General features: G+C 35.8%; 3 protein-coding genes across 4 annotated transcripts in view; 2 read left to right on the top strand and 1 right to left on the bottom strand.

Moving 5' to 3' along the window:
- The window catches only part of LOC120771268 (Bardet-Biedl syndrome 4 protein homolog), a 50,543-nt gene extending 48,041 nt beyond the window's left edge, over positions 1 to 2,502 (top strand). Inside the window, exon 11 of the mRNA XM_040099189.1 lies at positions 2,186 to 2,502. Coding sequence (XP_039955123.1) covers positions 2,186 to 2,218 — 33 coding nt within the window. The 3' untranslated portion in view covers positions 2,219 to 2,502. The remainder of the gene's footprint in view (positions 1 to 2,185) is intronic.
- LOC120771270 (G-protein coupled receptor dmsr-1) overlaps positions 2,502 to 27,676 on the bottom strand; it is an 81,069-nt gene continuing 55,894 nt past the window's right edge. The window contains exons 5-7 of the mRNA XM_040099193.1: positions 22,067 to 22,255; positions 7,117 to 7,329; positions 2,502 to 2,973 (exon numbers count right to left, since the gene is read on the bottom strand). Coding sequence (XP_039955127.1) covers positions 2,652 to 2,973; positions 7,117 to 7,329; positions 22,067 to 22,255 — 724 coding nt within the window. The 3' untranslated portion in view covers positions 2,502 to 2,651. The remainder of the gene's footprint in view (positions 2,974 to 7,116; positions 7,330 to 22,066; positions 22,256 to 27,676) is intronic.
- Positions 13,798 to 27,676, top strand: part of LOC120771272 — a 41,697-nt gene continuing 27,818 nt past the window's right edge. Inside the window, exons 1-4 of one of the 2 annotated variants that reach the window (XM_040099195.1) lie at positions 13,798 to 13,845; positions 13,902 to 14,156; positions 14,336 to 14,493; positions 14,565 to 14,856. In XM_040099195.1, the coding sequence (XP_039955129.1) occupies positions 13,798 to 13,845; positions 13,902 to 14,156; positions 14,336 to 14,493; positions 14,565 to 14,571 (468 nt within the window). In that variant the 3' untranslated portion in view covers positions 14,572 to 14,856. Of the gene's footprint in view, positions 13,846 to 13,901; positions 14,157 to 14,335; positions 14,494 to 14,564; positions 14,857 to 27,676 lie in introns of those variants that run through there. The other variant, XM_040099196.1, reaches the window with a different exon arrangement.

Raw genomic sequence — 27,676 nt, 5'->3', positions numbered from 1 at the left:
AAAGCACCCAGCACTAATGAAGAAATATTTTTAATTATTTCGCTAAATTTTTTAATAATTTATTTTGGGTATTAACTTCAAACTACTTGGACATTTTAGTAAACACATATGACTTTGTGTAAGGAATACAAGAGGAAAGGTATTTTTTGGTGAATAGTCAGTAGTTTAATAATTAATTACACCTTTTATAGCGCATTGTCTCTACTAGTTTTCTAAGGACATCAAGTTCAATTTCCATCTAACATACTTTTATTCGTTGCTTAAGCTCGGAAACTATTTTAAATTGCATAAAACTCGGGTATATCTTTGAAGCCAGTATGGACCATAAATTTTCGATGGCATTGCAATCTGTACTAAATGGGGGTCACAGACCAATAAATTTTGTTCTTGACCTTAAACCACTCTTTTTTGCTGCCTTCGACAATGTATGACGGCATTGTCTTGCTGAAAAATGTAGTCTGTTTCTACATTGTTTTCGATAATGACAAATAGCATTTCATATATTTCTTGGATTTAGTTTTTGTAGTATTGAAGCACAGCGACAGCTTATAATTGCATGTAAAGTCATCACATAGCATTGCGCCTCTTTCTTTGGCCATGTTTTTTGTCGAAATCCTGCCAGGAGAAGCTCAAACCATCAGCACCATTAAGGTTGAATTTCTTTTCGTTCGAAAATATGGCGTATTCCCACTTTTCTTCATATTTTTTTTTAGCAACGCCGACCTCTTTTCTTTGTGCTTTATCTTCGACAAGCTTGATCAACCGAACGTTTTCTTCCATTTTATTCTTCTGGTTCAAGAGAAACCACGCAATATGTCGTTACTCCAACGCAAGACATATTTTTTTCTTTTATTTGCGCACTAGTTAGCCTGCATGTTTTTAATGGCTTCGTTACGAATTCGGGCTTTGACACGAAAGCTAAGCTTTTTATCACGTGTTTTGTTTTAACTTCAAACAACTATCTCAGATCCGCCAATTTTGAGTGCAATATGCCGATTCAACATGTCTTATTCATTAAAAAGTTAATTCTTTCAATTTCCAACGCAGTTAGCGCTTTTCCTTGGCTCATGTATAGAAATTTTAAGTTGAAAAAATTTCCAAAAACTTATTATTTTTATACCCAAAGCATCAAATCTCTCTACGTACTTCTTCTTCCTTATTGGCGTAGACACCGCTTTCGCGGTTACAGCCGAAAATACAGGAGGAAATCGAGCCATGTGTAGAAGTACACGCAAGTTAAGAAGAATCTCTGAGCGCCATTCACTTGAAGGCGGGAGACGGTTCTTTTAGATATGGCTCAAGTAGCTCACAACTTCCAGACTTAGAGCAAGTATCCTGAATGTCTGTTTGAAGGCGATCTAAGAGTTGTGCGCTGGGCACCCGCCACTTAAAAATCACTCCCAAAGAAAAGAAGAAAATAGCTTAGGTTGAGAAACCCGCTTTACATACTGACTTTTCACAGTTATAAAGGCTTCACTAAGACGAGACGATGATCAACAAGTGTACCGTTGGAAGTACAAAAAAATGTGTTTATTTAGAATATCGTTCTTCTTCTTAGCTACACTTTGTGTTTAATAGGAAAAATTTCAAAATTTGTATTAAATTTTTTTGTTTTGCGCTTAATCAAATATCCCTGGCTGCATGAGTTAGGCATGTTTCTACATTGAAAATAAAGAGCTTGTTTGCGTTGGATGCGGTTTTTAGGGCGAAAATTGAAACTTCAGCGGCCGTTTGTAAAAAGAAATTAATTTTGGTAATAATAGCCACACCAATATAAATATAGGTATAACTATTTAGTTCACAAATTTATTAATTAACGGTTATTTTGCATGTTTCAAATGCTGTGCTTGGCAAAATTTTTAATTTCAATCAATTTATTTATTTATTTTCATAATACTTCATATTTTTTAATGAAGAATTTCTCGTATAAAGCAGTACATTAACACTTACGTCATCTTAATTATTAACATTAAATTAGTGAATCTATAAAAAATCTAGCTTAATTCACTATAAAAATTAACAAGCTAAAATATAAAAACACATTTAACTTGCATCAACCATTAACAGACAGTCTCAATTAAGGAGCGAATAAAACACCCCATAAACCAACACTCACACACATTTAAATTGTACTTACATATGCACTTAGCTAACTAACTGTTGAATTAACATTTTCTTCCAACAGGAGGAACACCTTGACTCTAGCGATTTGCTGTAAAAAATACATAAATACAAAAGTGCTGAGCACTGCGCTAACAATACAAACTGCTACTGTTCTACAATACATATATGCAGCTACTTATGTACATAAATACATATGCATATTATATTGCACATAACTGTAAATTCGTTGCGAACTAAAATTACGAATTGTTAGGTAACCGCTAATGCGCACTAAGTACATATATATACATGATCTTGCTGACATATACATATATACAAATAAGCACACGCACACACGTATACAAATTTCATGTACGCATGCTTATACCGAACACGCATTAGAGTCCGTCGTCGACAAAGCCGCATAGTTTTTAATCCCCACATACATATGTTTGTCTGTATGTATGTTGTAAGCCGCTTAACAATCGACACAGTCCTTGCAGCGTTTGCAGCATTTAAAGCAGTTAAGGTGACCCTCCACACCGGAGTCAAACACACGTCGTGGTGACCCGCGTCAATCGTGTCATCTCCATGCTGCCGAAATTCTTTTTGAAAAACAACGATTTGAATGTTGTACGGAATTGTTTTGACATCAGTCCGTAAAGTACGAAGCCGACGGCGGCATTGATGAGCGCCAGCAGATCCATCATTTCACCGAATGGTGGATAGCAAACGAAGAAGAAACATTTCTCCAACACACCAGACAGCAGACCCAGTATGCCTTGCGGGAATTCGGTGACCAGGAAGAGTATGAGTACGGCGACCAGCAGCATGGTGGTGCGATCAGTGCGACGATCACATTTCGGGGGACTGTGGAGTGTACGAAAGTAAGTTAAAGTAATTTGTGAAATATCGTTTCTTTAACTTATTCCAATATATTAGTTATAACATAATTTAGTATTTCAATTGAGAACATCATTTTTTAATATTAATATATACAGCTGTTGACAGCTAATTAGAAACGCGACATATTTTGAAGTAAGTGAAATTATTTTCGAATAAATCACTTATTGTTACCGTTTTTTCACTCATTTTATTGAAACTTACGTTAAACTTTGGCTCTAATAGTAAAAATTTTAATTAAAAATCCGTTATTTTTTTAAGATTTCAACAAAAATGTGTGGCATCAACGATTTGAGTGCGACTAGTAATTAGAAACGAAAATTTTTTATCAGCAAAAAATATTGCTTAGTTTCAGTTAGTATTTCGTTGCTTAACCTTTTTACTTTAATACTGCTTCATATCCACTGCGAATTGACTTATAAGACTCTGTTGACAGCGCACCACTAGTGTTGCTTGCCATGCCGTCCTAATTTCATCAAAAAGGACATCCATATTTGTGATATTTTTGATACCTACAGCTTTTTTGATATCAACACAGATGTGTTCCCTTCAGACCACTCCAAAGCATTCATGGAATTTTCAACAAAAAACTTTTGTGTTGACCTTGCCGTGTGCTTTGGATTGTTATTTTGTTGAAATTTCCATATAACAGGCAAATTGTCCTTAGTCCATGGACGAATGACATTTTTTAGGATGTCGACGTATTTCTCTTTATTTAAAACTCCATCAATCATATGGAGCGAACCTACACCATTCCAGGAAAAAAATTCCCACGCCATGATTGATCCTCCACCATGCTTCATTACGTGTGAAGAATAGCAAGGATCAAATTCTTGATAGAGTGGTCGCTAAACATACCTTCGACCATCAGGATCTATGCGATTTATTTTGGTTACATCGTTCCAAACAACATACTGCCATTGATTTATTGTCCAAGATCAATAAGAGATGGAAAAGTCTACGAAATTTAGACAGAAGTGGTTTCCTGCGTGCTGCCCTACGGTGAAATCCAAATTCGATTAAATGCCGGGTAATTGTTTTCTTGGATATTTGGGCATAATATTCGTCTTGAATTTTATGTAGAATGTCAGTGGAACTCTTTTTTTGGGTTCCTTCGGGAGTAAATCTGCGGTCTATTTCTGTTGAAGTTTTTCAGGTTTTTTCTTTGCGTGCAATATTGAAAATAGTTTTAGAATTCTGTATATGTTTAAGGGCATTGAAAACAATTTTTTAGCATTTGACCTGATTCGAAATTTGTTTGTATGCCTTTCCAGACTGACAAAGGTCAAAAATGTAACCAAGTAGGGCAGGTGTACAGCTGCAGCTTTTACTCGTTAAAAGACTTGAATAATACATTTTAATATATTTTAAACCGCCACTTTGAGACATACTCTTACCAGAAATTATTATTAATAAAAATTAACACCTTGAGGAATTTTAATTCTTTAAACAACTGTTTCTAATTAGCTGTCGCACTTAATTCACCTTCTACATCGTAACGCGTTTAATATTTGGGAAAAAATTAACAGAACTTCAACTGCACAACTACAAAACAAAGTGAATTTAGTAATGAATAGAGTAGCAAGACTTTTAGGAAAATAAATAACGGTATATTAAAATTTTTTATCATTATACTCATCAGCCACCTACAAAAAAGGGAGCGTTTCTAATTAGCTGTCAACAGCTGTACTTGTATGTATTTCGTAAAATGTCGAGCAGTTCCCCGGTATATTCATATAACTATTCAATACTAACAGATCCAACGGCAAAGATACAGTCTTCAATCTTACGAAGATTCGTCTCGTCGCTGGCAACAGAAAAAAATCGGTCCTTAGTCCAAGAGGTGTTAGAATCGCTGCATCTCGCACGTCGTAGGATAAGTTAATTGGGGTCTGGGGGTCTGTAAAGGTAGGAATGTTGCAGGAAACGAATAATCTCGATAAATGTGGTCCATAGTTCGAGGGCTGTCAGATTCGTTGCGTACGGTACTTCGTGGGCTAGGTCTAGGAGAGATTTGTAAAGGTAGAAAAGGTGCAGAAAACGAAAAATTTCGATAAATTCGGTCAATAGTCCGAAGGGTGTTAGATTCGTTGTACTCTTGTTGTTACTTCATTGGATACGTCTGGGACAAGTCTAGATAAGTGGAAATTTAAAGGGCTTCAGAACCAAGCCGAAATTGTGTTTTTCTCAAAAGGGCAACTCGTCATCGTCCTCGGTTTGATATTGTTTGACCAAAAGAACGTCAATTAGGATATCAGAGCTTCTGAATGTTAAATTTCGTTCTCACATCTTTCGAATAGAAACTTCTTCCTTGTTTTGTTGGGACTAAGTTTGCTTAAAGCAAGTGCCTATAGAAGTTTTCTTTTCTCAACCTGGTCTTTTCAGTGGAGTGGATATCTTCTTCTTTCCCCGGCGGCTACTGCGTCGAATACTCTTAGAGCTGAAATGTTTTCATCCATTCGGACGACATGACCAAGCCAGCTTAAGCCTCATAATTCGTTGGACGGGAGTGATGAATAACTCGAGCCCGTTTAACAGTTTTAAGTGATTTTATAATGTATTTGTGGGGTTTTGATAAGTACTTGATTCGGCTATAGCAGTGACTTCCAAAAATATCTTGCTCTAGGATTAAAAAGGTTCGAAATCGGTTTGAATTTTAATACCTTCTTATTGAAATTTAACTGGGATGGCTCCTTTAAAGCCAGCGCGAACCCAATTAATACTATTTTTTTCCTAGATTGGTGTCACCTCTTTATGTTGGTGTGAAGTTTGATCTCCCTATGTCAGTTCTTGTTTGTTTGACAGCTGTTGACTCGAACATTTCTGTGCCGAGTCTTGTCATGAACAGCGAGGTTGCTTGAAATTTAGTGTTTCTAGTAAAATTACGGCTACGGAATCGTTGAGTAGTTGTGTGTTTAAAGAGTATGCTTTATCACGAACACAGCTAGAGATTCAAGCGTGTGGGCTCGTATTAAAAGACCTGAATCCTTTCTATAAATTGACGTCGAGGAAAGGGCGCAAAAGAGTTGGTTGGCAATGTTACTGAGAATTCTACATTCATCAAGCGCATCATTAGTGGTGACGATAAGCGGGTTTATGAATATGGTGTTTAAACTGTCCCTCTATCTAGGGAATTGCGCTCCAAAACTGCAAAAATAAGCGTTGGCATTCTTCTCTCATATGATCCATATATTTTATAAGTAGCTATTTCAAATCAACAGCGGATTAGGAGCTTTGTTGCATTTCAAAATGTTGTTTTGCATTTTAGGTGACGATATGTACATACATACTTTCGAACTTCAGTAATTTGCTACACATGCTGCAAGTTTTGCAAAATTAACTTATTTTATATGTAAACTCGGTTTTAGTTTTTGAACAAAAAATTGCACGATTGCCAGCATAATTCTTATTAAATAATTTCATATTCTCAAGTGCACCTTCATTGAATGTAACAAAACGCACTTTCATAGAAATTGGAAAGAAATTTCAAGGCTTGCAAACAGCAAAATATTTCCACCGAAAATCAGGCGAGCTGCAGTCATATCCGATTGCTTGATTTTGATTTTCTTGGAAACTAGTTTTTTTTAATGAAAATTTCACGGCACTTTTTGTGATTAGCTTGTATTCACTGAACGAGGTTACTACTTCTGAATTATGAATTGCGGGAATTTCAAAATGGCGTTAACGGTTCAAGCGAAACTTGCTGATAATTGTTGAATTTCGTATAAGATTAACTGAAAACGGCGAGCTTTAGTAGATCGCAATCAGATTATAATTATTACTTTTTTAACTTTCTGCATAGTTTTGGTTAGTGTGGTTTAATATAAATTAGTAATTTAAAATTTAATTATAAATTAATAATATAAATTAATAAATTAAAACTAAAAAATAATAACAAATTAAAAAAAAAATGGAAATACTGACTGTATAATGTTTTTGCTTTTTTTGCTACCTTTTGATTATAACTGCTATTTTTCTTTTAATATAATTATTTCATGAAGATCGGTTCTTTTTTAAATTTTAGAAATTTCTGTTTTTGGCAGATCATTGTATGTATGATGATAATTAAAAATTTTCTAAAATTTAAAAAAGAATATTACTCATACGCACCGTTGTGTGTGCCGCTGCTCCGTTAAAGGAACTTCTCCGGCACAGCTGCTGCCACCGTTGGCGTTGCCAGTTTTATTGGGATTATTGTAGTCCTTCAGCTTTTGCTTTCGCTTAGACGCCTCACATAGCACTCGTACTAATATGAAGCTGATAACGGTTAATATGCAGCAGGGCAACAATTTAATTATCACCGAGTGAATCCAAAAGTTGATCCTATGGGAAAAAATAAAATTGAAATTTACTATTTATAAATTTTTCTTTTTTTTTTAATAAAATTAAAATATTTTATTTTATTCAATAATAATAGTGTAAAAATCTCTTATTAAATAGCTGTCTTCCATTCGCCAAGGCCTGGCTAAGAAAGAGAATCGAACAAACAATATTAATAGCTACTAGTTAAGTGGCGTTATCATGTCCTCTGACGCATTCTCAATAGTGTTCGGCTTCTTTCTTTGAGGGGTTACATGGGTTTATGAGTTTCAAAAAATCGTTTTTTTTATTATCTTATTAAATTCTACAACACCTCTAGAATATTGTTCTAAATTTTCAAGTTGATCCGAGTAATAGTTTCGTAGATACAGCCGTGAGAACTTGCGCACTAGAGGCTAGTTAGGCTAAGTGCGCCGTCTTTGAACGCGTTTTTCTCGAAACTGCACTTTTGAAGTCGGTTGGCAAAAGTTTCTCGAGAACTAAGCAACCGATCTTCAAGAAATTTTACACAGGTCTTTGAGATACAATTCTCAAAGACTTGGACGAAGGATTGTTTTTTCGCTTACAACTATTCAAAAAATAAATGTCGCGAAATTTTAGTTTTTTTTTGTAAAAATGTCTGCCAAAAATACAATTCAGTTTCTTCCTTCGTCCAAGTGCTAAGTTAAGGTTTTAACTAAAAGGCGAATTTTTTCACTTTAGATGATCCTGTAAGGAGTTATTCTACCAACGCGGCCGCATAGTTTTCTTAGGGGTCATCGGAAATGGCCTTGCAATGGCAGGGTTTAAATATTTTTTCCCAAAAATTTCAGAATTTCTTTGTTAATGTATTTTTTGTGGCAATGAAAAATTCTTATAAAATAAATCATTTTTTATAAGAGAAAAAAATTGTTGGAAAAGTCAGTTTTTTACACCATGTTTAAACCCATGTAACCCCTTGGTAGATCATAGGATTATTAGTCCAGTCATTTAAGCTTAAATTAGGTAAGAATCTCGGAATTCAATATACCCATTTATATGTCTGTAAATACTTGTATTTTGACACCCTAAAGTTGTCTCAAAACCTACATATGGTAGGGTATACCTTCCGAGGTGAACTTACTATAATGACTGGATTACATATGGCAGATCAATGTGACGAAATGAGTCCAATTAGTCATGTCCTGGTCCCTCAGATTTTTAGATATTATACTATATCATATTCTGGCCCATATGGCCCATAAACCGCACCAAACTGTAATTTTTTCGGGATGCAATGGTGACTTATGGAGTACGTGTGCATTGCTGCCTGGCCAATAACGCATATTTTGCTTATTGACGAAGCCATTCAGCCAGAAATGAGCTTCATCGCTGCAGATGAATTTTTGATTAAAATCCGGATTATTTTCAAGTAGTTGCTTTCTAGTGGTCAAGTGGCTTAAGTTCTTGCGTCAATTTGATCTTGTAAAGATGTTCAATATCTTTTCGCAAAATTCGCCATAACGACGTCACAGAGATGCCCAACGCTTGACAACGACGTGTGAGAGACTGATTTGGGTCTTTTTCAATACATACGCTAGCAGCAATATTCTCGACACTAAGGGCACTTCTTTGTCACACTGCCACGGGAAGATTTTGTACTGTGCCTGCCGATTCAAATTTTCCACTATACAAGACGCTCAATTGTTGATCTGACAGGGTGATAATGACGACCATAAATTGGACGTAGCCCTCTTGAAGTTGAGGTCACTGACTCTGAATTTCGGTAGGAAATTTAATAATTTCGATTGGTTGTTAGATCGTATATCTTTCCATGGTAAAATCAAAAAAAAAAAGTCAAAAGAGTGGGAAAAAATATATGACTTCGTTTGTTGTCCCTTTCGGCCTATTTTTGATACCATACAAACTGATCGGCCTTTTACGAAAACCTTTTTTTGTGGAGGACATTGCAGTTTTAGTACAACCAGATTTACAGTTTTTTCTTGTTTTGACAAAAAAGATATTGCTATTGGAGGACATCTGTTATTTGTAATATATCTATTATCTTGTTATCTTATGTGAAATATTTGTAAATAATTAAATACTGAACAATTTAGTATTACCTAATTAACATAACTATTTGTATACAACTTTATTTTTTTAGTCATCCGAAGCGCATTACGGTAATCGATTTCAGTGGTAACACGGATAAGTTTTAGTGGTTGTCAAATTCAATTTGAAAACTGGCATAAAATTCCAACTTTCGGTTAAAAAATCGTTTAAAACATTAATTGGCTTAATCTTCTCAAACAGCAGTATTAACTGCTCGGATCAACAGCTAATTATTATAAATATACTATATTTTCAACCGATTGGATCATATTTTGGTAAACATCTATACAAATTTCTTTGTTAATCCACGATTCATATGATGAGGTTAATAAAGATATGTATAAACACCACATAATATCTAGCAATTTTATTTCATCTTATGGTAAACCAGTAAGTAACATTAAGGATCTGGAGCAATAAATTCTATACAGTTAATCCAGAACGCTGGCAGTCAAATTACACAGTCTGTATTGTCTGCCATAGTTCATAGAACATACGACCAGACAATGTTAAATATTGTAGGCTGTGGCCGTACCCAAACAGCAAAAACCGTGGCATTCGCTGACTCAACCCACTCACAACGTCTACGCCAGGTACCAGCCACAGCGAGAGCAGCGACGGTAGCGTAGGTTGAGCTATTGTTGTAGGGGAAATGTAAGCTTTGATCTGAAGGAGACTCGGACAAGATTAAAATTTTACATACAGCAGAATTCAAGGTCGTTTTTTACCCTAAAACACCTCTAGTTGAGCATCACCTGCTACCAAGCGCGCATAACAGCGCAATAGGTGTCGCACTCACTTCTTCTCTACTATCATTTCCACAACTTGCATTTGTTTCAGTTCTCACTCACTCATTAGTATCCTCAGTAAATTCATTTGTTTCAGTTCTCATGTGATTCCTTAAACAACAATAAATGTAAAAGTTCGAATTTCGATATCGATTTTGCACGTTCTCTCTCTCTGTTATGATTGCCTGGTGCATTGTGGTGATATTCGAGGCAAATTCAAGTGACTGACCTAGTGTATGAAACGACTATCTAATATGTATGTGTAGTTTATTACTCTGAAAAAGCGAATTAATTTCCTTTTTTCTAACAGGTGCGCATAAGGCGCAGTCGTCGATTTTTCAATAATATGATCTAGCAACAAAAATTCGTTCCTCATCTTTCATGTAACTAGACTAGAAGGTGCTATTGTTTTGTTATTGTAAAATGAATGAAAATCTCTGATAAATGATCCTCATGTCCGTGTAATTCCGATAATTCGAGTATCAAAAGTATCGCTTTCTCCTAGGCGCACAAAACAGCGCAGTAGGTGTTTTGAAGGCATTGTAATTCTCAGTTGTCCTTATGTCGAACAGATCGCTCTAACAACAAAAATTCGTTCCAATTTCGCTTCGCCAATATATCGCTCTTAAAACAACACTAAATGTAGCATATTTTTTGTTACTATAAAGCAACGGCGCTCATTTATGATCGCCTGGTATAACTGCACGATTTTTACATACAAAATGTAGGACAAAGCAAGAATTAAAAAACAACGCTGTGGAGGTGACGAGTCTCGAATTCGATTATTTTCTTCATCTTTATAATTGCACAAGGAAACAACAAACATTATCTTCAATTGCTAAAGTGTTCATAAGCCCAGGACAGGCCACCAATGATATGCTGGATAATTTTCAGAGATATTTCTTTAATGTAATTTGTATTTTTTTTATAATGAGGTGCCTTGCGTTTGATGCTCATGTGAAATAAAAGAAAATTTTGTGAACTTCGGTCGATCGACCTATTAAAAGCACCATTTTATTATATGAATCTTATGTAACATTACAAATATTTGACGTTATGTACATACATACATATTTTATAGTATATAGTACATTATTGTTTTCCTATTATTTTTCGTTAATACTGCTTTGATTATTTTACTATCCCAGGTACAATATTAGAACTGACTTCTCATAAAAAACAAACTGAAAAAAATAAATAAATTCAAGAGGCACTGCATTGCTTTGCCTTGAAACCCCAACAACAAATCAACTAGCAGCATCACTCCATCAGACACACTTGAGCATGTTTCAATTATACTTATGTATGTTTGTCTTCCAATTCACTCATTATCATCTTATTGATAGTCATAATCCGTTCCAATTGTCAAGTTGCTCCCAAAAGACTTTACAAAGCGCGGCAGAATCGAAGTAGAAACGCAGAGAAAAATGTGTGTGCCATCACATGCTTCAGTCATCAACTCCTTGAAGCAACACATATTAGTTCCGATTTTTCACGCCGTTCCTGAAATAACAAATACTCAATACTGTGTTACTGTATTACCTGCTTCACAATTATTGTTATTGCACTATTCGAACTTCGCGATATTTGTGCATTGAAAGGGAGAGAGAAATATCTTCTTACCACCCCTTTATGATTGCCTAGGACATTTGATCAACAATTAGCAAACAATACGTTTGCAGAAGAAGAAGCAGTTTTCATTTCATGCGTTGTTGCTGTTTTATCGTTTATGTGCCATTTTTTCCGCAGCTCACGGTGCAGTGTTTCCAATCATTATTGATATTTATTTACTTTCTATATATAATTTCAATACGATGTACTAAATCAAATTGAATTAACTCAAGTATTGGAAGAGTTCATACTTTATGTTGCCCTTTTCGGAAACTAAGCCTTGAACCTTGAAAATGGTAAAAAGTGAAAACATTCATAGTTGGTGGAAGTCCACTGGAAAGGAATATTTTAAATCAAAGAAATTAATGTTTGGGACATAAAAGGGTTAGTTCAGCATAAATGTCGAGAGAAAAATATTTTTGAAAAAGATAAAAATAAAATTATTTAAGGGGTCTGTAGGGCAATCTGGCTTGTTTTTTTGACATTTTTTTTATAGAAATTTTTATTCTACAATAGAATTTTTTTCGCATATCATGAGGTATATTGTGGAGTGTATAAAGAAATGTTTTCGGATTTTTTTGATGACATCTGTCGGAGAAATGGCTGGGTGAATGAGATGCATTTTTTCACTGGCGGACACGATTTCTCATGTTTGGATCATCTGAAATACAAAAACCCAATTTATTCAAAAAAAGTACGTGAATGATATTATTATTTGTGGGCCTTTTTCGAAACCTTTCAATAGTAAATTGGATTTCTACGTTAATTCTAAGGGTATAAGGAAACAGAAAATGCAAAAAAAAAATTGTTTTTGAAAAAGATGACCCCCTGGCCTATTAATGTTTTTGATTTTCACATACAAATTGAGGTTAAATAAAAAAGGTTGTAAATGCAAAAATTGTAGATAAATACTTATACAAACCATATGTGGTACATGGTGACCAAAAAGTTCCCGGATTTTATAAATAAAACGAAAAAAAATTTAATTATGCATCCATATTTATTTTGTCGTCTTCAAAGTTAACTGAACCAGAATAATACTCTTATGCCAAATATTTTTTCAAACATTTTTCATAAGCACTTTTCCGGGTAGCCTTCAGCTTCTTCAGCGAATTTCGTTTTATTTTTTCGATCGACTGAAAACGGGTTCCACAGAGCGACAATTTCAATTTGGGCAACAAGAAAAAATCACACAGAATTCTGGTGAATACGGTTGTTGATCGATGGTATTAATTGCGTTTTTGGCTTTAAATTCAGACACAAGCGTGGCTCGATGCGATGGTATATTATCATCGTGTAAAATTCATAAACTCTTTTTCACAATTCTGGTCGTTTTCGACGGATATTGTCACGCAAACGTCTTAATATGGCCAAATAAAAGTCCTTATTGACCGTCTGCCCCGCCGAAACAAAGTCATGATCCACCAATTCACGAATATAGTAAAAAGTAATGAGCATCACCTTGATTTTTGAGTGTTTTCTTTTTTGGTTTGGGCTCGTTTTTTTCAATCCGATGATTGCTAACTTATTTGCATGTCAAACTCATAAACCCATGCCTCATCGAAGTTATTCTCCATGAATGTGGGGTCGGAATTTGCATGATCAAGAATGACCGAAAAATCCTGTTTACGCTACACTTTTTGACAAACATTCAGCTTTATCGGAACGAGGCGAGCAAGAACGCGTTTCATACCCAAAATATCCACCACAACCATTCGAACGGACTCGCAAGAAATGTCGAGCTCTCTTGTTATCTCTCTAACATTTGCCTGACGATTTTCAAGCACCATTTCCTTCACTTTTTTAATATTTTCATCAGAGATGGAGGCATGTCTTCTTAATTAGGAACAGTCCTACCTACTTTACAGAATACATATTTTTGACTAATTTTTTCTATTTGTTTTGACTTCGACACCATTATTTATTTATTTTTTTTATGTATGTAATGTCAAAAGTTTTCCAGAAACATTTTCTTTTCATCATTATAGTATAATATTTAAATATGATCAAAATTCTATTCGTACTCGTGGTTTTCATAAGCTCTCACTTTGTAAGTATTATTTACTGGACAATTTCAAGAGAATATCACAAGCAAAAGCTTTGCAGATCTGTAGCGGCGAGCAAAGCGGACTCGTAAACTTTTGGTATACTTGTGATTTCCAAATGGAATCCGATATGAATGACATGAGTGAGGAATGCCGTAAAATATATAGCCAAAAAGCGGGCCAGAGCGATGTCTACGAGCTGTATAAAACCGAAGCTGAAATGTTTTACAAATTCCGAAATAAATTGGTGGAATGCGAAAGCAATGGCAAAACATGTGCTTTGAGTGATGGTCAAAGTGAAATGGAAATGCCGCTGGTGAGTTCAAATACACTAACAAAGACATGTTAAAAGAGATAAAAAAAAGATGGGCGCATAAAAGTATGCTAGGAAAACATATATAACCGCGCTTAGTAAAATTGTTTAAACAATTTGGGTATCAAAACAAGCATCTTGTTTTGCTTTTATTAAAATACTAAATATTTTTCTTATTTCAGCTAATCGGCTATGATATCAACAAACGTATGCGTTTATACAAAGAAGCCGAAATAAATCAGTGTTATGTAGAGACCACCAATAATATTGAATTCATAAAATGTATTATCGAAGCTCGCAAGAAACTATTGGCCGCCTTAAATCAAAATTGTTCGAGCATGTGAGTGATATTATTTGTATATTTATGTAAAATATGACTGATAATAAATAATCTAAATAATTCTGATTTAGCTTTTGACAATGTAGTAATTAGATTCAGTGTGTCAGCGAAAAGAAAATATGTCAAATCCTAAAATTTGACTTGGCTGGACCTTTCTTAGGCTCTTATTATGTATGGCAACTGACACGTGTATAGTAGGCGTACACCACAATTGATATTATGCATAGCAACAGGCTACTGAAGAAAGGCAGCTGTGTGCTAGAGGTTACAGAAAATCAAGAATTTCCTTTGAAACGGGTGATCCAAGTAGAAGTACTTTTCCAAAGCCCTTTTTTTGCAGATCACCTGTGTGTCGTGGCAAGCTGTGATCTTATTTTTGTTCAGTATTGTTTTGGATTTCATAACGGAAAGACTTACGTCTGAACAACGTTTACAAATCGTTCAACTTTATTACGAAAATTCACATTCTGTGAAGAATGTGTTACGCGTGGTCAACATAATCGGCCTACTGAGCGTACTATTCGCAACACCATCACCCATCTTGAGACCCAGCGTTCATTGCTTGGATAATATTCGACCGAATAGACCACGTCCAGCACGCAGTGAAGAAAACAAAGCAGCCGTAGCTGAGAGTGTACACGAAGACCGTGGAGAGTCGAGCCTGCGCCGTTCGCAGCAACTCGGACTGTCGATGGGACGACTTGGCGCATTTTACGTCGAGATCTTAAATTGAAAGCGTACAAAATACAGCTTATGAAAGAACTGATATCGGTTTGCACTATGGGCTTTTGAAAATTTCCAGGAAGATCCGACGTTTTTGAACCGAATTTCTTTTCAGCGAAAATGCTCAATCCTGGCTCAACAAGCAAAATTGCCGCACTTGGGACAAAGAGCAACCTGAAGAGATTCAAGAGCTCCCATTTCATTCAGAAAAAAAAAACGGTTTGGTGTGGTTTGTGGCACAGTGGAATTTTCGGTCCATATTCCTTCAAAAAAGATTTCGCTGGGAACCTAACCACCAATGGTGATCGTTATCGCGCCATGATAACCGACTATTTGGTGCCTGAAATTGAAGCTCGTGATCCCGGCTTTAGTTTTAACAAGACGGCGCCACTTCCCACACATCGCATCAATCAATGGATTTCTTGGGAGAACATTTCGGTGAGCAGATAACTTCACGTGTTGGGCTGATCGATTGCCCACCAAGATTGTGTGATATCACACAGTTTATGTGGACAACCCCACTGTGATTCAGGCCTTGGAGCAGAACTTTTCGCTTGTCATTCGCCAGTTACCAGTCGAAATGCTCGAACGGGACATTAAAAATTGAACTCAACGGATGGACCATCTTAGAAGCGGCCACGCGGCCACGCGGCCACGCGGCCAACATTCGAAAGAGATAAACTTCAAAAAATAAATTTCAAAAAATACTCTTTCGAATGATAGTAAACATTTCGCATTATATTTGACGTTTCTGTGCTTTTTCTTTAAAAAAGTAGGGAACATGGATCACACTTTATAAATTTTCAATTGATATTCAGTTGGAAATATAATACTTAGAAAGGATTAGACTAGTGTCTGAAATTATTATGAAGTAAAAAGCGAGCAAATATTTTTTAGTTAAAAAATGCTTAAGTAGTGAATTTACATACTCAGTTACTAGTGAATAAATATAAAGTATAAAAATATTTACAATGTCACAACTCGCTTTAGCTTCGAAAAGTGGCTCTTTACTAACGAATTAAAAAAAGGCATAATAAAATAAAAATAATAATACTAATAACAGCAACAACAATCACAATAACAATCAATCAATCAGCAATTGAAATTCGAAAATGAAAAGATGATCACCTTAACTTCTCTTAAGTCTCTCTCACAATTTCAACGAACTTCGAATTATGCAGCAACAAATTTTCTAGGTAAACGAAACTATGGTATGTTGTTATTTTTCCACGGGTAAGAAATTGCAAATGCATAACACAATAACAATTTTAAGTAGGAACTTTGAGGCAATTGGAACACGAGTTATTTGTGCGCCAAGGTCGAACATCGCATAAACTGATTTATTAGTGTTTGCTTTGAAAACATTTTAGTGTTCCCTTATTGAAATAACAAATACTACCCGCTTCTGATTTTTATGATTACCTGTTCGATTGATTGTTCAGTTCTACTGATTTTTAGGTTGGTTGTTGTTGCCCGAAGGGTCGAGTGGGAGTGGTAATGAATGCTTTGTATGCGAACAAGGTGGCGCTTTGAGGATTTTGATATTGATAATTTTTTATAATATTTATGATACTTGCAATTATTATACTCTCGCAACAATGTTGCTAAGAAGAGTATTATAGTTTTGTTCACATAACGGTTGTTTGTAAGTCCTAAAGCTAAAAGAGTCAGATATAGGGTTATATATACCAAAGTGATCAGGGTGACGAGTAGAGTTGAAATCCGGATGTCTGTCTGTCCGTCCGTCCGTGCAAGCTGTAACTTGAGTAAAAGTTGAGATATCATGATGAAACTTGGTACACGTATTCCTTGGCTCCATAAGAAGGTTAAGTTCGAAGATGGGCAATCGGCCCACTGCCACGCCCACAAAATGGCGGAAACCGAAAACTTATAAAGTGTCATAACTAAGCCATAAATAAAGATATTAAAGTGAAATTTGGCACAAAGGATCGCATTAGGGAGTGGCATATTTGGACGTAACTTTTTTGGAAAAGTGGGCGTGGCCCCGCCCCTACTAAGTTTTTTGTACATATCTCGGAAACTACTATGCAGCTATGTCAACCAAACTCTACAGAGTCGTTTCTTCAGGCATTTCCATATACAGTTCAAAAAATGGAAGAAATCGGATAATAACCACGCCCACCTCCCATACAAAGGTTATGTTGAAAATCACTAAAAGTCCGTTAACCGACTAACAAAAACGTCAGAAACACTAAATTTTACGGAAAAAATGGCAGAAGAAAGCTGCACCCAGGCTTTTTTTAAAAATTGAAAATGGGCGTGGCCTCGCCCACTTATGGACCAAAAACCATATCTCAGGAACTACTAGACCGATTTCAATGAAATTCGGTATATAATAGTTTCTTAACACCCTGATGACACGTACGAAATATGGGTGAAATCGGTTCACAACCACGCCTTTTTTCAATATAACGCTATTTCGAATTCCATCTGATGCCTTCTCTGTATAATATGTATATGTATACATTAGGAACCAATGATGATAGCGGAATAAAACTTTACAAAAGTACAGTATTTTAAAAATATATAAATGACGTATAATCGATTATCACTTTATCATGCGAGAGTATAAAATGTTCGGTGACACCCGAACTTAGCCCTTCCTTACTTGTTTATAATAATATATGTAAGTATATTGATTGCTGATGAGAAATCATATGTTGTTGTTATCGGATGAGTCTCAATAATGGGAGCAGTTAAATAAAAATATTGCCAGCCTACTTGCATTTTGAAATTATTTTGGTTTAATTTAGGTTTTCAGTTACGATACAAATAATTTTTTTTCGATTCGAACCATTCAATTAAAAAAAAAAAATTTTAATTTTGGCATTGCTTTTTCAGGTCTCAGACTTGCCATGATTCTAATAAAAAGTTATATAACTACTGCGATTATATCTTAGTATGGCTATCCAGAAGTTCCAGTTCTACAACAGTTTCCAACAAAAATGGTCTCTCTAACTAATTATTTCCCGAATGTTGGTTTCACTACTGACTTTACATACTCTCATAAAAGTAATCTAATTGATAGTACAATTTTTATATCCAGCACAGTGTATATTAAGTTCGTCGCGACGTTATTAATACCCAGACCGACGTTTTCGTTTTGACCTGAATCGATGTACTAGCCATCTGCTCAGCTCTTTGGACTGTTATCGATCTGAAATTTTGCACACGTCCTCCAAATCCTTTCAAGAAGCTATTAATTTCTCGAAACCTCCGCTATTGGACTATTAAAGAATATACCTGTCATAAAAAAAAATCAATCAAAATCGAGATACAGATCTTCATAAGTAAACTTTATTCGGCTTGAAGGTTGTTTATATAGAAAAACGTGGCTAGAAAAAACTAGCAAAACGTTTTCCGATGGATACAAACTGTTGGTCGGTTATATTTTCAGATTTAGTTATGGATGTAGTTCCTATAAGGAAGGGTATAATAGCTTCGGTGGAGCCGAAGTTAACATTTTGTCTCGGTTGATATATTTCCAGTTCATCCGATTAGAATGTGGCAAGACTTAATGGCAAAATGTAAACCTCTAAGAAAAAACATTCAACAAGATAGCCTTAGAACAAATTCGTTCTAACGTAGAAGATTTCGAAAATAGTCTAAAGTGGTTAAAGCACCACTACACAGAACTTGTATAAACGACATTAGGAATGCAAAATTGAAATGTGGCGGCAGGATAGAATACTAGTCGTTTCAGTGTATACTTGCTTTGCAGCTTGAGCTAACGTTTGCAATGAGAAGATAAAGGAAAAGCTAACGTCTTTGATACAATTTACTTTGCGTTAGTGTTTCTTCTCCTCCGTCATCTTTCTCATCATGAATGTCGTTTATGTGTAAATGGCATTGACTAACTGCGCACAGCTTTAATCAAGTTGGCATCAGCGAAAACTTGGCCACTACGCAAGAGTTGATGATATTGATGAGTCAGACACTGAGTTCAGCTCCGCTAAGACAGCTTGGCCATTCAGCTTAACACATTTGCATAGTGTCACTTTCATTTAATTATGGTTTCTTGGTACGGCAAGTTCAACTGTACTCACTTAAAAGAGGGCAAATTACATAAGTATAAATGTATATGTATGTATATATGAATTACAGCTTTGAGAAATTGCTGTAGTGACAACTTGACTTAACCTACATCAAATGATTTCTTTTTTAGAATTTTAGTTTGTATTTATTAAGTTCAAGATGACAGCTTCAACTCAAGAGAGAGCAGTGAAAAGGGCTTCTTTAAATCATTTGTAGTAGCACTACGAGGAAAAATAACTGACGCCACGATGTTTGTAACACCCAAAAGAAAGCATTGGAAACCCATTAAAGTATATACCATACACATAACGGGATTTTCAATGGGGACGTTACAAAAGTATACAGCAAATGACGCCATATTTTTCCTCGCTATTTTGACATTTCTCTTCAGTAATATCTCCTATTTCATTAAGGAAAGATATACGATCCAACAACGAGTCGAAATTATTAAAATTTACTGCCGAAATTCGCAGTCAGTGGCCCCAACTCTAAGAGCACTACGTCCAATTTATGGTCGTCATAACCAGCCTGTCAGATCAACAATTGAGTGTCTTGTGGAAAAATTTGAATCCACAGGCACAGTACAGAAAGTTCCCGAGAATATTGCTGCTGGTAGCTTATGAATTGAGGAAGACCCAAATATCTCATTCGTCGTTCTGAAGCGTTGGGCATTACTATGATGTCGTTGTGGCGAATTTTGTGAAAAGATCTTGGCCTACATCCCTACAAGGTCAAATTGATGCTAGAACTGAAGCCGCTTGACCTCGTAAATTCATGAATTGGGCTGACCAACAACTTGAAAATGATCCGGATTTTCAACGAAAAATCATCTTTAGCGATGAGGCTCATTTCTGGTTGAATGGCTTCGTCAATAAGCAAAATATGCGTTATTTGTCAGGCTAAATTGCTGACGTACTCCATTAGTCAGCATTGCATTCCGAAAAAAATTACGGTTTGGTGCGGTTTATGGGCCGGCGATGTCATTGGACCGTACTTCTTCCGTGATGATCAAGATCGGCACGTTAATGTGAAAAGAAATCGTTACCGCTCAATGATAACCGACCATTTTTGGCCCGAATTGGATGATATGGACTTGGACAATATGTGGTTATAACAAGACGGCGCCACGGCCACACTGCGAATTTTACAATCGATTTATTGAAAACCAAATTTGGTGAACGTGTTATCTCACTAACTGGCCCAGTCAATTGGCCGGCTCGGTCGTGCGATTTGACGCCGTTAGACTATTTCCTGTGGGGCTACGTAAAATCTATGGTCTATGCCAACGACTCAGCGACGACTGATGAACTTCATACGAATACAGAACGTGAAATTGCAGAAGTATCGGACGATTTATGCTTGAAAACCGTTGGAAATTGGGTTCAGTGTTTGAACTTCTGCAAGTATGCCGGTGGTGACCATACAAAAGAAATCGAATTCTCATTATATATAGAACCGAATGTACTTTCACAGGAATAAAGAGCTTTATTGATATCCCCAACCGTTTTTGTTTTATTTAAATATTTTTATTTTTAATTCTATTTTGAATGGTCTTATTTAAAAAAAACCGTTATAAATGATCAGCGTAACAAGTAGAGTCGATTTGGTCATGTCCTTCTATCCGTCCGGCTCTATATAAGCGAACTAGTTTCTCAGTTTTGAAATATCGGTTTGAACTTTTGCACACGTTTTTTACTCATCGAAAAGCTACTCATTTATCGAAACCGCCGTATCGGACAACTATAGCATATAGCTGTCAGAAAAACCTAAGATCAAAATAAAGTACTTGTATGCAAAACTTTTTTATTTGACAATGTATCTTCCTGAAATTTGGCATATCTTATTACTTAAGACTTCGCTACATATTCGAACATATTTCTAAGTTAGGACCTTTATAGCCTATAGCTCTCACTCAAACTGACTAATCCAAATCAGAATAAATATCCTAAATCTCTTTGATCTCATTAAGCGAGGGTTGTGGACCTCGCTAAAGTTAAACAAAAGGGTTATTGACTTCACCAACGGTAAGTGGCATCAGGAAGGGTTGACTTCAACAAAGGCCTCGAGAATTTCGATAAAGAGAAACAAAAGCGTATGTGATCTCACTAAACGGAAAATAAGGAAGAGTCGTTGAGCTCTTCAAAAATCCTTGAACTTACTTGTCAACTTTTATTTAAAAATATTCGAAATCGTAATACATTTATTCAAGACTCTAGCTCACGTATATAAAGCTTTAGTGCTGTGAATGACTTGGGATTGGTTTAATTACGCGAATAATCGATCCAAGAGCAACTCAAGCAAGCATTTATTGCAATTGTACTGATTTCTAAGGCAGTCGAAGCAATCGGTTTGTCTGAAAACCGTTATGCCGGAACATTTCTAGGTTCTTACATGAGTGGGGTATCATCATATATCACTCTACATACTATAGCATAAAAAGTATGAACAAATATCTGTATTAACAGAAAGGTAAACCATGAAAGCGTTATGCAGCAACGCTTGAAAAGGTCATTAAATTCGTTCTGATTTATACGTAATATGTCAGAAATTTTGTTAAAATTGCCCATTTTTCACGCGCCACATTTTTCAGTTAAAAATGTATCTTTAGTGTGCCAACTTTTGTTTCCCATTGATGCCAAAAATATAATTTTATTTTTTTAGTGGTGAATTTTTACTTGAATTTTGTGCTCCCACCGGTCCCCAAGCACAACCGCGCATATTTATTAGTATGTATAGTATATCAAGTGTTACCTATTTTCATTCCCTCGAATTGAAGTATCGTATGCTCACTCACCTGTACAATTGCGTGTCCTCGTCCGCGTAGACGTGATACAACGGCACCTGGCTGTCCTCCACATAACTCTCGCGCACCTTGAACACAAAGAGTGTTGGAAAGCAGACAATCGGTGACACAATGAAGGAGAATATTATCGCCTCGGTGCAATGTGACAGCAGAAAGGCCGCAAAACGTCCATGTGGATGTCTGAAAAAGAGAGTAGGAAAAAGTTTGCTACAAAAATAAAAAGAACAGCGAAAGGAAGGCCGGAAGCGAGATAAAAGCAGTTTTCAAATAAAAACCATAAAACCAATTTGCAGACCGAATTTAAAGAAAAAATAATTGTATTTTTTGGAACAAAAATTAGTAAGAATAACCGTAAATCGAATGAAAAGGGAGAGAATTTCAAAATTTTGTTAAAAAATTGTTTTTTATTTTGCCAGCATTGTCAAAAAGTAGGTTTTTAGGCGAACACATTTTAGTTACAACTACTTATTACTTCTATGTTGGACATACTACACAACTGATGAGTGCCTTAGCCATTAAGAATGAAAAGAATATCTAGATTTTTTTCAATATTAAAACAGTTTGTTCGAGGATAATAAAATATGTTTAAACGAACGTCTTTACCATTTCTGAAACTATTATAATGCGACATTGTATGATGAATGAATACGAAAATATTTTTACTCCTTCCTTTGAACTTTTACCATTTTGGGTTTATGAGTTATTTAGGATGTAAATGTATGTATGTCTGCTAGATTGTTATCTTAAGACGATTATCTCAAATAGTTTTGAAACATAATCATGTATGCATGCAGGATTAAACAAATTATTCTATGGTATATGGAGCAGTACGGTTAAAATTTGATCTTGAGTATCTGTCAATATTAGTTTTCGAAAAGTGGAATGCCGCAACGTCAAAAAGCATAAGAATGAATAAAAATTATGATATATAAGGGTGCCAAATATCTTCCTTCCGCTTTTGCTCTTTATTCAATGCTTTATACAAAGTGTTAAAGTCATCGGATTTAGTTCAAATATACGCCGTTTCGTTTGATAGTCTGTTTCCATCTAGACGGCAACTTCATAATACCCCCTCGTGGTAGCCCCCTCCTTATTTGCGAAGAACTCGGACAGCCACTTTTCACAAGCCTCTTTTGGGTTCAACTTTACGCCAATAAGGGCGTTCGCCATGGACAGGAACAGGTGGTAATCACTTGGCGCTATGTCCGGGCTATATGGTAGATGCGATAAAACCTCCCATCCGAGCTCCCGTAGCTTCTGACGAGTCATCAACGAAGTGTGTGGTCTCGCGTTGTCCTGGTGGAACATTACGCCCTTCCTGTTGGCCAATTCTGAACGCTTCTGGTCGATCGCCTGCTTCAAGCGGTTCAGTTGTTTGCAGGATATGGTAGAATTCAGCGTCTGGCCATGTTGGATTCAGTTTTATCAAAAACAAAAGACTTCGTGCGGTACAAACCCTTCAAAGACGCTCGAGAGATCGTTGAAGACATGATACGGATCATGGACGTCCTTCGACCTCTTCAGCTGATGAAAATATTGAACAAGTGAAGGATATGGTGCAAGAGATTGCAAGAGAGTTCATCTCTTAAGAGTCCGTTCGAATAGGTTGATATTTTGGGTAAGAAACGCGTTCTTGCTTGACTCGTCGCGATAAAACTGAATTTTTTTCAAAAATAATTCCGATCCGACATTCATGGAGAGAATTATAACTGCCGACGAAACATGGATTTAAGAGTTAGGCATGCAAACAGACAACAATCATTGGAATTGAAGGGAAAAACAAGCCGAAACCAAAAAAATCACGCCAAAGCCGCTCAAAAATCTAGGCGAGTTCAATGTTTGTTTTTTTTTTTGTTTTTGATATTCGCTTTTTCGTGTATCATGAATTTGTTTCGGAGGGACAGACAGTCAATAAGGAGTTTAATTTAGCCGTATTGATCCATTTGCGTTTGAAAATCCGTCGAAAACGGACGGAATTGTGGAAGAACATTTCATAGATTTTACTCGATGATGATGCACCATCGAGTCACGTGGAATGCGTTTCAGTCGATCGAAGAGATAAAACAAAAGTCGCTGAAGGAGCTGAAGGCCATTTCGAAAAGTGGTTATGAAAAGTATTTCGAGTACTGCAAAAATTGGCAAAATAAATACTGATTTTTTTGCGTTCTATTTACAATTTCCGTGGACTTTTTGTCACGATATTAGTAAGTTTGCCACAAAGTTTGTAACACTCCGCCAAAGACTCTAAGTCAAGTTGGCCATGTCTGTCTGTCCTACTGTCTGTATATACGCGAACTAGTCCCTCAGTTTTTAAGATACAAAGGAGCCAATCAAAATAAAATCCTTGCAACAAAAAATTTATCTTGAATAATATATATATGTATGTATATACATATGTATGTATATACATATGTACATTAGAGTGATTCAAAAAAAAGTTTTTTTTTCGTTTCGTACTCGGAAAAATAGGTTCCTAGACTCCTCTAAGAAAGCCTCTCCAAACATGAGTTTTTAATTGTAACGGGAAGGTTCTCCTACATACAGTATTTTTTCTTACTATCAGATAGAAAAATTTATATCTCGCTTCCAACTACTTGAAAAAATATCTTGTTCCTTAGATTTTGTAGGAAATTGAATGCTCTACCGAAAAGGTTTATTATGATTTTTTCGTAAACCCAACCGTTTAAAAGATATTAACGGTTGAAGTTTGATTATTTTTGGGAAAATTTTTTATTTCTTATGAATTTTATATCAATGAAAAAAAAATTGTTTTTTTTGAATCACTCTAATCTACATATGTACATATATGTTTTGTCATTTCATTTCTGTATTATCCTCACGTGGCACAACAGTATTATTGGCTCATATTTCCAAGCAATTCGTACCAAGAAATTACTTACAAATATCATTATTATTGAGCGCAAATATACGTACCATTGACCTTGTAATTACGATTTTCCAGAAAATGAGAGAATGGCAATGACTACTGATATCAGATTAAATTATAATTGAACCAATCTGCATAGATTTCAGTGCTGAAAATGCAGCACGCACATTTTCGCATATTAATAGAAGGGTTTTCTTTGTGGTTAATGATGGATAAATATGGACATATACAAACAAATGTATGTGTTTATGTATATAAGTGAATGTGATGTGAACAGCAATCAGAGGATCAGCGGGCGATGTCTTCAATGGAATCCTTTATGCTCAGTTTATGAGAAACGCCCACGCATTACCAGCATCTGGATTACAGGCAAAATGAAGCTTACATATAGACATGTGTATATCCCATACATATATAATTTAACAATAACATGTGTATTTATGTACAAATGACTTTGGCTTTTGCTTATTTATTCTATTTTAACTGTGCTTGCACTTATTTCACTAATTGTGTCTGGACCAGGATAATTATAAGCATACACATGCACCGGCTTTTGAACATGAAATGTGGTTTAAATAAATGTGAAACGCTTGCCAAATAAAAGAAAAATTAATTGAAGTACTATAGAATGAAATTATACTTATATAACTCTAAAACCCACATGCACTGTGTCTGACATAACAGGTCTTGGTTTAAATGTCAGCATGGTCTAAGTCAGAAATACATAGTGCTATTATAATCAGCTTATTCACCTAATATAAAGCATTTGCGACAGCGACAAATGCAACCAGTGATTGAGTTTTTGGGGACTCAACTGGTAGTAGCAAAAGCTACAAGGTCTCACCAGAGACTTTAACCTGGTACCACAGGGAGCAGTTAGCCCTTGGAGGTTACTCCAATCTGCTCATTGGGTTTGGCCCTTTGTGGAGATTCGTGGTGGCTGTGGTTTGAACCTAAATGCAGGCAGGGCATTTTGTCCAATGTGGAGTCGCATTGCGGCCGGTTTTAGGTAGGCCTCGTACCCGACCAAGGCGGCTAGGGTGTCCCTATCCACCCTTCCCAAGGTATAAGTGCAGAATGCATTCATACTTTGGTTCTCTAAGGTATGAGTGCTGAATACATTTATGCTTTGGGGCGCTGATCGACGCATTTTATTGATCTACGTGCTTCTAGAAATAGAAAGCGCCGTGAGGTTAGGCCTTCGCCGGCAGGTACTCACGTAAATCACAACGGACTCTGTCAGTGTCATCTGTGTCAAATGTTTCATCAAAATAATCATTAGTGCTTAGTATACACTTGTCTTTCTGTAGTACATAAAGTACATTCGTCGATTCGTCCGATGAGTGAAATTATTCAGCAAAGATGTTCCATTAAGTTTTGTGCGCGGAATCAAATTTCTGGTGCGGAACGATCAGAATGTTGGAAAAGGACTTCAAGGAAGAAGTCGCACGGTGCCATATCAGGTGAATACTGGGAGTGGTCAATGGTTAAAATGTGATTTTTGGTCAAATAATCGTCTTTCGAATGTTTGATTCTGAGCAATTTTTGGTCGTCAGTCAATTTGTGCGGAACAAACCGTGCACACATCTTTCGTAAGCCCAATTGTTGAGTCAAAATGCGATAAATCGATAGTTTGGATATGTTCAATTCCGTTTACATAATTTTCAATGATGATTTCAGCTGATTTTTGATGAATTCACGCACAGGTTCGATGGAATTTCCGGTGATCACGGATTTTGATTGACCCATATGTTGATCGTCATTTATGTTCTCACGACCACTTTGGAAACGTTGAAAATACTCGTGCACTCTGCTACGGAATAGGCAATCATCGCCATAAACTTGTTTCATCAATTGAAACGTTTCGGTAAAAGTTTTACCAATTTTAAAACAAAATTTAATGCTGGCTCTTTGTTCGAAGCTCATTTTCGCACCGATAACACAAACATACTGACACTTAAAACGCAATAACTTCACTTCCAATCCATGAAATGTCATGAAATTCTCACTGGACAATCGATAAAGATATCAGATTCTAACGCACTAGTCGACATGTAGATGGCGCTACTAGGGGGCGCTAGATTCAGTTTTTACTTTGGAACGCACCTTGTATTATACCCGATGTAAAGTCAACCGGAAGATCGAAAATGATGGCATATTGGTTCTAAGGGCACAATAGACTCTAATCTAATTCTCATTTTTTTATCTTAACATTACTATGGAGGATATATTTTTCTGAATTAGTTTTAGGTGTTAACATTTAGATAAAAAACATTTTACCCTCCACGTAATTAACGAAACAGAAGCAATAAACTAAGCAGAAAATAAATGAAAAAAATTAGATATTTCTCAAAGAAGCTGCTCATTTGTCGGAACCGCCGATAACGGTCCAATTTAGAAATAGCTGCCAGGCCAAGTGATCGACCAAAATCAAATCCTTATGCGGAAAACTTTGCTATTTGACGAGATATCTTTACGGGATTAGGCATGGATTTCTGTCAAAGGCAATGATACAAACTCCGAAGAAATTGTTAAGATCGAACTACTATAGTATATAGCTGACATGCAAAACGACCGATTGTATAGCAATCTATCTCATATGTGAAGAGCATTATAGTCTCGGTGCATCCGAAGTTAACGTATTTTTTTATATTGCTCTTTCTAAAGTACTTTAAATTTATTCGTATATGTGTTGATTTAACTACTTGTTATGG

This window comes from Bactrocera tryoni, chromosome 3 (genome assembly GCF_016617805.1).
Source record: "Bactrocera tryoni isolate S06 chromosome 3, CSIRO_BtryS06_freeze2, whole genome shotgun sequence".
Classification (NCBI taxonomy): Eukaryota; Metazoa; Arthropoda; class Insecta; order Diptera; family Tephritidae; genus Bactrocera; species Bactrocera tryoni.
The sequence above is the reverse complement of the archived record's forward strand: the minus strand, read 5'-3'. Positions and strand labels throughout refer to the sequence as shown.